Source organism: Gossypium hirsutum, chromosome A06 (assembly GCF_007990345.1).
Source record: "Gossypium hirsutum isolate 1008001.06 chromosome A06, Gossypium_hirsutum_v2.1, whole genome shotgun sequence".
In the NCBI taxonomy this organism is placed as follows: Eukaryota; Viridiplantae; Streptophyta; class Magnoliopsida; order Malvales; family Malvaceae; genus Gossypium; species Gossypium hirsutum.
The window spans coordinates 54,077,982-54,090,192 of record NC_053429.1 but is presented as its reverse complement, the minus strand read 5'-3'; the positions used below and the strand labels follow the sequence as shown (position 1 = coordinate 54,090,192).

Sequence of the window (12,211 nt, the reverse complement as noted above, 5' to 3'; positions counted from 1 at the left end):
ACCTATCAACTCAATCAATCTATTGCCTATTAAAACCATCTCAAACATATTATATCTTACCACATAATAACCTATTTTTCACATATTCTTTTAACCATTCAACAATTATCATTTAGCCATGTTAACACATATTAATAAGGCACTAAAAGTACCAAAAAGGAGATCAACCAAAATAATTTATACAACTAAGTTCATAATTAACTATTTACAAATCCAAAACATTAGAACCTTATTCAAACCTACAACATGCCCTATAATCTAAAATAAACATTCCAAAAACTATTGAATTTAGTTGGATAGTGTGACTTGAGTGCTGATCCGATTGTTTAACCTTCCTAGTATCTACAAGAATAAAGTTTAACACGAATAAGCTCAATAAAGCTTAGTAAGTTCGACGTATTAAGATGATAAATCATACCAAATTAAATACAAAAAATCAAACAGTAACAATTCAACCACAAAGGTTCCCTGTCATCAACAATCTTATCCAATTAATGACATACTATCAATTTAATTCTCAATTGTATAGTAAATCCATCAAAATCATTAAACAAATTACCTTATCGATATTTTCAACTCGAAGAACAACTTACAGATAGAAGTACATTGTCAATCCATCCAAAACATATCAAAAACTCACACGAGCCAATCCCTCCAGCACACCAATGCTCAGAAGAGCTAATCCAACCAACACACTAGTGCTCATAAGAGCTAGTCCAACCAACACACCAAACAGAGAGTATAACACGAGAGTTCGAAACAAATGCTGAACCTCAGTTTACTCAGGTAACATGAATGTACGTCACTCCACAACCATCTACATTCCAATCCCCTTTAACACACCAAATCATGACAGTACTCTATCTTGCGTTCAAGCCAATCCGAACATCAATTTCAATTACATTACTCAAATAATCATTCAGTATCAACAAATATATTTACCTATTATGTCATGATATACAATTTAACAATTCATATAGATATTAAGTTTTTGAACTGTACGAACTTACCTGAACTGAATTGTATTAATTGCAGAAGTTCAGAGACTAATCCACGATTTTTTATTTTCCACGAGTATCTACTGGATCTCGATCTAAAATGTAAAATTCTTCATTTATTAGCATATATTTCATTTCCAAACTATTTTACAATTAATACCCTTTTATTTTCTCCAAATTACATAATTGCCCCAAACTTTTACCATTTTTTCAATTTAGTCCTTTAACTCGAATTTCATCAAATTAACTAATTTTCTCAAGTCAATATTTTATCCAAATATACTAGGCCCTCAAACAACCTCTAATAAACATCAAATTCACTATCCAACCCTAATATTTTGACATTTTCACAATTTAATCCTAAAATCAAAATCTAACAAAAATCACTTTACAAATTCATCAAATAGCATAATCAAAGCTCTAAATATATGGTATTCATAAAAAAATTTAATATTCATAAATGAAAACTTCCAAAATTATTAACAGAATCAAAAATAGAGGTATGGACTTAGCTGAACCTAGTTGCAACGATCTTAAAAATATAAAAATTACAAGAAACGACTTAGAAATCACTTACATGCATGAAGATAAAATAATAAAAATGTGAAGCTCTCCCCCAAACGCTGAATTTGGCCAAGATGAAGAAAATGAATAGGAATTGTTTTCTTTTTCAATTTGTTTTTAACTAATTTCAAGTTATTTACCATTTTGCCATTAATTACTTAATATTTTTATCTTTTTCCTTATTAATGTCGTACCACCTCATTAATTAAGGCATAATTACCATATATATCCTTCTTCAAGTAATAAATAATCCATTTAATCACCTAAATGTATTAATTAACAATTTTTTCATCTTTTTCAATTTAGTCCTTTTCCCTTAATAGACTAACTAAATATTAATATTTCTGCACCAAATTTTAATACAACTTTAGTGACTCTATAAAATATTTTAAAAATAATATTTACGAGTCGACACGACAAAAATTTATGGTCTTGAAACCACTATCCTGTCACCACTTAAAATCGAGCTGTTACAGGTGTACTACGCCATTGACATGAACTCACATTCTAAAGGTCATTTTACACAACCATAAGTCTCATTTCACCACTCATAGTAATCGGACTTGAAACCTTACTTTATTCTCATATTGAAGTCCCTGTCTATTTATTTTAATGTCAGAGTTTGTTCTATACATCGAAAAGGGCTCTTGGGCAAACACTACTTTGCCAATAGTACTTTTTTATTCTATGCACCATATATATATTCTTACCAGTACTCCTTGATTCGTCATACTTGTCTTTCTTTAGAGTTAGCCTTAAGCTTTGTTCTTTTAGAGTATCTTATATGTTGTACATACCAGAGTTCACCATGGGTTCATTTCCTTTCATTCAGAATCTCCCAGTCTAGGGCATCATTGGTGCACTCAAAAGGTCCTTACACTTAATCGAGTCATAACGTTGAGCACTTGAAACTTACCCTTAAGCCTTACTTTTATGAACAATACTTAAATAGTTAAGACTTCACAGGGCGAGATGTTACAAACCCAATCACAAAATCCATAGTAATTTTTCCTCATTTCCATTTTTGATATTACTATTGGTTGTAATAACACTGATGGAACTTGATGCTTGGCTTTTACTTGTTGGCAAGTTAGAAATTTGTAGACATAAGCAACTATATCACTTTTCATTCTTTTCCACTAGTAGAACGGCTTCAAATCATGATACATCCAGTTACTTCCCGGATGTACAGTAAAAGAACCACTGCAAGCTTCATAAAGAATGCCTTCTTCAACTCTTCTTTGTTAGGTACAGATAATTTGACACAATTTCATCCTTTAATCACTATATCTCCATAATTATCTTATTCAACTAATTATTATTTTATCCTTCATCTATTCTATAATACCATGTATGAATCATAATTTTATTTTGGTAAAATTTCATCTCTAGTCCTTCCTCATTTTCCATGAATTCTTTTATAACTTTCAATTTTCCTACCTTGCCCGAACACTTTTATTCTTCTACAATTAAGTCAATATCCTAAAATAAGTTTTCTCATCTAAAGAGAATTTTCTAATTTCTTATCACCTCTAATTACTTTCTCTAAATTAACATTAAAAAATTCTAACCAGACATAGCACTGTCCCCAATTCCGAGGAATAATGTAGATGTTACAATTGTTAAACCCTTAGAACTTGTGCACACTAATGTATGTATCCCTCATGTATCAATTATGAAGAAACATTTTCTCCAATTCTCATATTCATGTCGATCCGCATATTGTTGTCCATTTCGACAGCTCTTGATTATAAGATCTGACAAAAGTATTGGGGATGGAAATGTGGTATTTCTCGTTCTATATGTCAACGACATTCCACTCATTAGAAATGATATAGGGACATTGTCATCGATTAAACTATGGTTAACTTAACAGTTCAGCATAAAGGACTTCGGAGAAGCTAATTTTGTTCTAGGTAATTGAATCTTAAGGAATCGAAAGAACAAAGTCATAACTTTATCACAAGCTTTATGCATAGACAAGATGTTGACATGTTAATTCAAAAAAGGGAACTCAACCTTCTATATCGAGCTTTCATCTTTCTTTAGAGGATTGTCCTAAAATAATAAAAGAAAGAGAATGCATGATAAAAGTTCTTATAACACCCTATACCTGACCCAATCACCAAGTTTGGGTATCGAATGTTACAATTATCTTGGGTTACTTAATTTTGTTCTTCTAATTTATTTTATTATTCGCCAAACTTAATGCTAAGTTCATATACAAATATAAACCAATTAATTAACTAATAAAATATTTCTATAAATACATATCATATGAAATCTCTAATTATACGAATGATTAACTAGTAGAAAAATGTTCTTTACAACATACCCATCTACACTCATCTACAGAATGACCTGAAAATGAATGTGATTTCTCACTACGGAAATGACCTGAGAATTAACTTTAATTTTTTGAATTATTATTTAAGTAAATAATTGAAGTTAAAAAATAGAATTAAATTAATTAGTCATTATGAATCCATTGGATATGAAAATCAAATATATTTTCTTATAGATTCTTTTACAGTAAAGTTGTCATGACTTTAACGAAATTACAATTTGGTTGAGAATATTATTTATTTGAAAAAATTACTTTAATTTAATAAATAATATTTATTTTGGAAAATATAATAACATGTAATGAGTTGAATTAAATTATAAAGCATTGTGTTAAAAGCCAGAAAGCATATATAATTGGACTCAATACAAGAGAGGTCCAAAACCTCTTATAATTCATACGAGGGGTGACAACCCTAGTTTATTTAGCTAGGGTTTGTCACCCCTCTCTCCTAGTTGAACTAGGGGATTAGTTTTTGTAACACCCCGTACCCGAGACCGTTGCCGGAGTCAGACACGAGGGGTTCGCAGACTTAAATCACTTATTTGCACAGTCCATTTTAAATTTCCAGACGAGCTAGCTAACTGCGTCACTGTCACCTTAAAAATCATATCTCGAGTTCCAAAACTCGAAAACCAGTTCCGTAAATTTTTCCTGAAACTAGACTCATATTTTCATCTAAAAATTTTTTTCTAGAATTTTTGGTAGAGCCAATTAGTATAGTTTATTAGCTAGAGTCTCCCCTATTTCAGGGTTCGACTACACTGACCTTTGTGCATTACAACTTGGATATCTCCCTGTACAGGGCTTCAATACTGATGCCTTTTGTTTCTATAGAAACTAGGCTCGAAAAGGAATCTATACATATATGACATGACTTCTAATTATCTCTGGTTAATTTATAATGAATTTCCAAAGTCGGAACAGGGAATCCAGAAACCGTTCTGGCCCTGTCTCACGAAAACTTAAATATCTCTTAACATACTGTTCATATGATTGTTTCGTTACTTTCCTATGAAAATAGATTCATCAAGGTTCGATTACATAATTTATTCACTATTTAATTCCATTCCTACTATTTTTAGTGATTTTTCACATTCACGTCACTGCTGCTATCAGCATCTATTTTTAAGGTAGATTTTACCTATTACATAGTTTCCATGATTCAACTTGCCCTTTTGCATATATGGCACAAAATATGATCATGATTAACCATTCCAATGGCTAATCGTTCCCAAACATTTCCATACCTCTTAATGAACATCATACAAGACGATTATAATATTAAACTCAAAGTGTATATAAGCCATTTTCGCATGGCTATCCAAATTTATACAAAACCAAAGGGTCCATGACCAACAACAAAAAGGGTAGTCCTATACATGCCATTTCAAAATTCAACCAAAAGTGTACCAAAGGGCTTTGATAGTGTGGGCGACTTCGACTTCAATAATCCCGAGTCTGATACCTGACGAACCAAAATCTATAAAACAGAGATTCAAAGAAACAGAGTAAGCATTTAATGCTTAGTAAGTTTTGAGCCATAAAATTTGACACAACTAAAGGGTAGCATTCATATGGCTAAACGGATAATTTCATATGCACAAATTCTCAATATCACTTACTTCACATTACCAACCCTTATATTCATACACAAAAGATCAACTTAGCCAAAGGCCGGAAGCTCATTAATCGACTGAGCGAATAATATTTAAACGAAATCACTACTCCAATGCGTATACGAAACGTACCTCATCGTTGGGATTTTTCGAGCGTATTAATTGAAATTTTTACAGCAAGATCGCTCATTCCCAACCCAAGTACCTTCGGAATTTAGTCGGATATAACTACTTGCTCAAATGCCTTCGGGACTTGACCCGGTTATAGTAACTCGCACAAATGCCTTCGGGACTTAGCCCGGTTCAATAACTCACACCAATGCCTTCGGGACTTAGCCCAGATATAATAACTCGCACAATTGCCTTTGGGTTTAGCCCGGAATTTGTCACTAGCACAAATGCCTTCGGGACTTAGCCCGGTTATCATCCGAATATCCATGCACATATCAATAAATCATGACACATCTCTATTTCAATTTCATGACTAGAATTCAAGCACAAGTCACTTATCAAGCATTATCGTTTCGGCTCAATAGCTACATACAAGAGCATGATTTTGATTTACTTAAAACATGATCTAATCGAATCATAATCTAAGCTCCATTACTCAAAGACTTACCTCGGATGTGGTCGAACGATTTCGACGGCTATTCGATCACTTTTTCCTTTCCCTTATCCAACTGTGGTCCTCTAAGCTCTTGAGCTTAACCTAGCTACAAGCATGGCCGAATCTCTTCAACATTTCCTCCTTTCTTTCCTTTTGAATTTCGGTCAAGAAGAATGAAAAAGGATGGACATTTTTTTTTCTTTGTTTTCATCATTTTCCTTTTTCCATTTCTTTATTACTAGCTTTTTATTTTATTGTTTCCTACATACCACATTAGCACACCATGCTTAAAATATGCTATGCCCCATAGCATGGCCGGCCACTAGCTCAAATATTGGGCAATTTGACATGCAAACCCACCATTTCACAACATGCATTATTAGGCCTCTTTACATTTGCCTAGCACATTTCTAAATTTTCTCACATAAGTTCTATTTGATAAAATTCACATACAATTAACAAAATTCAAACATGAAATTTTCACACATGCATATATACATATAATGAGCATCAACTATGACGGTGAATTATTTTTATGACTCGGTTTTGTGGCCCCGAAACCACTTCCCGACTAGGGTCACATTAGGGCTGTCATAGTTTTTCCATCAAATAAGTATTATTTGTATTATACTAATTCAAGCAAGATTCTTCTATCTCCTCTATAAGTAGATGACATTGATAGAGCTAAACATATACAAAAGTTGTACACAACTTTGGAATATTGTTACTTTGTAAAAAATATTGAGATTTTATTTTCTAAGTATAAATTCTATTTTTAGGGAATAACAATTCTACCAATTTCTATAAAAAGAGATTTACCTCTTATTGAAAGTAATAAAATTGTTTTTGGTTCTATATTTGATTTGTATTTGTTCGACCCACACTTAAAATGATTCATGGTACGAGAATAGCGGAGACCATTTAGTTGAAAGCTGAGAACGTCAATGATCTATCTTGCACAAAGCACATGTACTTTTTGGAAAAAAATGTTGTTATAAATATCACAAACCGACTCAATTTTCAAACTTTTAATTTTTTACTGTGACAAAAAATCGTTTGTTAGATTAGATTTTTTCCACACTAATATTTCGTCTATCAAGTCCAATTAGACATATGTTTTGTCTTGAACATTGGAGTGGATGACCAAAACATAAAGACATAGATGTGACTGACTAAACTGACAGTACATTGAACATGACCTAAGTTGAATACATTCTTGTTTCGTTTATGGATTTATTCATTTGCGGGTTCATAGTGTGACATAACTTAATCCTAAGTAGATGATAGACTATGTGTGTGTAACTCGTATACTTTGATGTAAATAAAAGCCTAAGCTCAAATAGATAACTAACTGAAAGCTAGTAAGTTGGTATATGACTTCTGAAATATGTAGCATCATTCACGATATTGAAATCCATAATTCAAGTAAAGGATAAATGATATTCTCTCATTGGCATTACATGAAAAATGAAAAGTAGACCGCATGTCATTTGTCTTTGTGATAAATGACTTGATTACTATTTAATAGTAATTGAATTTTCAAGAAAAAAAATGTAACGGTTACCAAGAGATCAAATATGATAATATTGAGAGAGCGAATTTATCTCACAAAGATTAAAGGTATCTTATAAAAGTAACATACTTATGGCAATGCCACTTGGAAGAGCACTTATTAAGTGGCTTTCATAATAGTATATAATTAGGAAGAGCTCTATCAGGATACTTTAGTGAAATGACTTAATGACTAAATAAGCTTATAATTAATAGGTGAAAAGTCAAAACCTAAATATAATTTATTTAAGCCCTAATTATATATATCCAATTAATCCCTCCGCTAGCTCGTTGAAACTAGAAATGAATTGCATGTATAATCAAATGGATAGAAATGAATGAAAATAATAAAGTAAGAGAAAAAAGGTTGCATTCACAAATAAGTATCATTTCTTGCTAGGTATAGAAATGACTTGAGAATTAATTTAAAATTTTTTAAATTATTTTTAATTAATTATAACTAAATAATTGAAGTTCAAAAATAGAATTAAATTAATTAGTCATTGTAAATCCGTTGAATAAGAAAATTAAATACATTTTCTCGGGTTGAAAAAAATGTTTAACTGAAAAATTAATTTAGTTAATTTAATTAATTAATTTTTAAAATAGAATATAAATGTTCAATTAGATTAAAATATAAAGTGTTGGGTCAAAAATTTAAGAAGAGTGTACAATTGAATACAATATATGAGAGTCTAATTCTCGTAAAAAATGAAAAGGGTGACTACCCTAGTAATATTTACTAGGGTGTGCTACCCACCCTCTAGTTAGAATAGGAGTAATTTTTATTTAAATAACATTATTTTATCAAACTTGTTCAACCAGAATTCTTGTATTTCGCTCTATAAATAGATGGCACTGATTGGCCTAAAAACATAAGTTTCGTACATCATTATTTTATCAAAAAATAGTGAAACTTTAATAACTAATAATAAATTATATTCTAAGAGTTATTTTATTTATCAGTTTCTAGTGAGAAAATTTACTTTCTATTAAAAGTAGTTACATCGTTTCTTTTTCTGTGTTTGGTTTGTGTTCCTCAAGCCCACACTCAACACTGTTAGGGGTACGAGGATAGTAGAGAATGTCGTTTTGAAAATCAAAATCGACTCGAATCCGTCTCGCACAAAACATGTATACTTTTCGTTAATTGTTTATTGCTATAAATACGAAAAAGTGATTTAATTTAAAATTTTTTAAACTTTCACTATAGCTGTTAAAATTAAAAATAAATCAATTTAATTTAATTAGTTCATTTGTTTCGTATAATCTAAAAATTGTTAAATTATCATAAAGGATAGAATAAAAAAGTTGAATAAATATGATGATAAAATGCTCATAATATTAATATTACCATGGAGACCTAAAAGGTGATATCTTGGCATGATTAAGATTTTATTGATTCAAGGTAATCTTCCAATTCCAAATAAGAAAATGTAATATAATTATGAAAATTTACATCACCACCGAAAATGTAAAATTTCGTGAGGTTTGTTTATCGGGGTTTGATTCTTTCTCCTATTAGAAGTCTCGATTTTTTAAATTGGTAAGGATGTCAGTATTATAATATAAGATATAGAGATGACAATGCAGTGAAACAGGACGAGAATAGATATTTCTAAATTCACTACCGCTCCACAATTAGCAAGTTTTACTCCACATTTTTTAAATCAATAAAGATGTCAATTGAGATAAGTGTCGTGATGCAAGAGATAGAGATGACAATGAAGCGAAACAGGGCGAGAACATATATTGCTAAATTCACTACCGCTCCACAATTAGCACGCTCTGCTCCACCATCTGTTCTGCTCTACTATGAATGTATAATCTTGAAAACCTCTTTCATTTCCTTGAATGTTGAATGCATTCATTTTCGCCTTACCCTGCTCCACTTCAATTTAATTATTGCTACTTATTTTTAATATTTTTATTTTTTTTAAAGTTAATACATATTTAAACATAATTCTTCAAAAAATATTTAAACATATAATATATGAATTTTTTTTCTTATATTACGCTATTATATTTTTATCTTTTTTAATAGTTTATATATATAATGATAAAATGATATTTTTATATAGTGAAGTGGGTTGGACAAATAATTACCATAATTGCTTCCTTCTCACTTTCTAAAAGAAAAAAATCATCTTATCCTGCATCCGCTTTTCAAACAAAAAATAAAAAATCCAATCTATCTAAAGTGAATTAGTTTGAAATTCATGAAGTGATTTGAGTTTTACCATCCCTAGTAAGAGAGAAGGGAAGAAAAAAAATTACAGTGAAGGCCGACATTAGTTTTTAAATACTCGATTAAACAAGGTTAGGCAAAAGGGAAACAAGGCAAAGGTGGTCACTAAGTTTGACAAGGTGTACGGCAATTAAGGCTAAAACAATGAACCCCAGGAAAGAACCCTAAAACTAATATCATGCTGAAAATTGAAAAGTGCTATGTTTAATTGGAAAAGAAAAGAGTTGGAAATTGAAAATAAGAATTCTACACTTTAATCTGAATATTACTGTTGAATATATACCCTTACCATCCTAAACATAAATTACTACATCAGATCACACTATACCTTAATAAATTAGGAAAAAAAAATCAACATAGGCTTAATTCTAAGGATACAATCCATCAGTCTTTTATCTAGGAATTTCCTAGAATAGCTAACTAGTTACACAGTTTTCCCACAAGTAGACCCAGACCACGGCAATGGATTTCAACTCTTAAAATTCTTATGAAATAACTTGCAAACAGAAAAAAAAAAAAACAGTATGAACCAGAGAGGCAAAATTTTCAGGACTTCCAAAATAATCAAAGTTAAGACTAACTGTTGTTGAATTGCCAGTAATTTTACAAAAAATTTCCACTGTTTATTGGTTTCAGATCTCACATGAACATTCTCCTGCAATGCTCTGCTCATGCTCAGCTGGGACTTTGTAATAAGCTTTAACTTTCATATTTAGAGATGATTGGGAAAAGAAACTAAATTACAAGACACATACATGTCATTCCAACTGAAAGCTCTCGTCTTGAACAACTTTTTTGTTGACATCTTAATTTGCAAGTCAATGTTGCTTCGATCAAAACCCTCCCTTATGCGGTTGCTTGAAGTTTCCATCCAGTTAAGACAATCATGAAAAGCTGCAACTAAGAATCATAAAAAGATTCTCTGGATAGTCCGAGCAGAAGCACGGGAAATCAGCCTTCTAGCCAGATCAGCTGGTAAGCGAAGAAGCTGCTGTTGCAATTCAGGCGGCAGCTGCCACATGCATTTAGAGTAATAGCTAAATAGGGTGCAGATTTCCATACATACAAAAGATGCTCAAGCATATGAATGTAGTTTTACAGTTCAAGGCAGTGTGGATCTACTTAAAGAATTTTTATCATTATAATAAAGCTAATTCTATTAAAATTGTAAGCAGCAATCTGGACGAGGTATTGGAAGAATAAACTAAATCACTACAGCAGAAAATAGAAATAAATGATATCAAACAGCTTGTAAAAGTTAAAAGCAGGAGAGAAATGGCCAGGAACCAAAGCCAAGAAAAACCCCAGCTGCACAAAAATTTGGGCTGAAAGCATACAGCTCAATGGAACAGAGGCAAATGGTTTCAAGCAAACATTGAGGTTATAAAAAAGAAAAAATGAATTAATTGGTGTAAGGATCCTATAAAACATGTCTCCTCTTAATGAAAATGAATTAATTGGTGTAAGGATCCTATAAAACATGTCTCCTCTTAATGATTACCTCGGGAATAATAGAAAGCATGGCCAGTATTTCTGAAACTAATGCAGGTTGATAGGAAAGCAGTGATGATTCCTCCAGGTATGCGCTTTGATTATTGTTGGGGTTGCCAACTCCATTAACTTCCTAAAGCATAAGAATTTGAAGTCAGTCTATCCTCCAAGACAGTAAAAAATTTAAAGCACTAGCCTCAATAGATTATAGGCAGCATAAGAAATGCAATGACCATTTCACGTTTTATGAGATATCAAATGCGTTCTTCACAATGTTAGCTGATCAACATTCCAGGTAGTATGTAGGATCAGATTGCTTGATAATAGTACATCTATAAATTGTATGAACCTAATTAGAGTTATGAACAAAGCTCTAAAATTATTACAGAAGTACAGATCTACTTACATTCCTGACAGATCAAAGTTTCACTTCTAGATATTCAATTTCACAACCAATTATAACAGAATATTAATTATGAAAGTCATCTATTTTTAATAAGCTTAACTTAATATAACAAGCCTCGGTAGAACAATGACTGATGTGTCACACATTTGAGTAATCCTTTTTCTAGTCTATGAGGTGGTCCGAGTTAGGAGAAAATTCAGTTCTACAACTATGGCTATTGCAGAAAGTAGAACTGGGGTGTAAGATTCAATGAGCTTTGATTTAACACTGATCTCCTAGCAGTAGTTACATAGAGGTGAAAACTTTTGCTGTTGCGGAGGATTTACATGTCAACAGAAAGAGAGGAACGCCAACATTAAGAAAGTATTGAAACTATACAAGAA

At 31.4% G+C, this 12,211-nt stretch overlaps 1 protein-coding gene across 11 annotated transcripts in view; it reads right to left on the bottom strand.

Annotated features, from left to right (window-relative positions):
* Window positions 1-10,456: 10,456 nt before the first annotated feature.
* LOC107962945 (uncharacterized aarF domain-containing protein kinase At1g71810, chloroplastic) overlaps window positions 10,457-12,211 on the bottom strand; it is a 37,465-nt gene continuing 35,710 nt past the window's right edge. For 9 of the 11 annotated variants that reach the window (XM_016899515.2, XM_016899520.2, XM_016899518.2 and 6 more), the window contains 2 exons: window positions 11,433-11,555; window positions 10,457-10,943 (listed from right to left, as the gene is read on the bottom strand). In XM_016899515.2, the coding sequence (XP_016755004.1) occupies window positions 10,839-10,943; window positions 11,433-11,555 (228 nt within the window). In that variant the 3' untranslated portion in view covers window positions 10,457-10,838. Of the gene's footprint in view, window positions 10,944-11,432; window positions 11,556-12,211 lie in introns of those variants that run through there. The other 2 variants (XM_041115560.1, XM_041115563.1) reach the window with 1 other exon arrangement.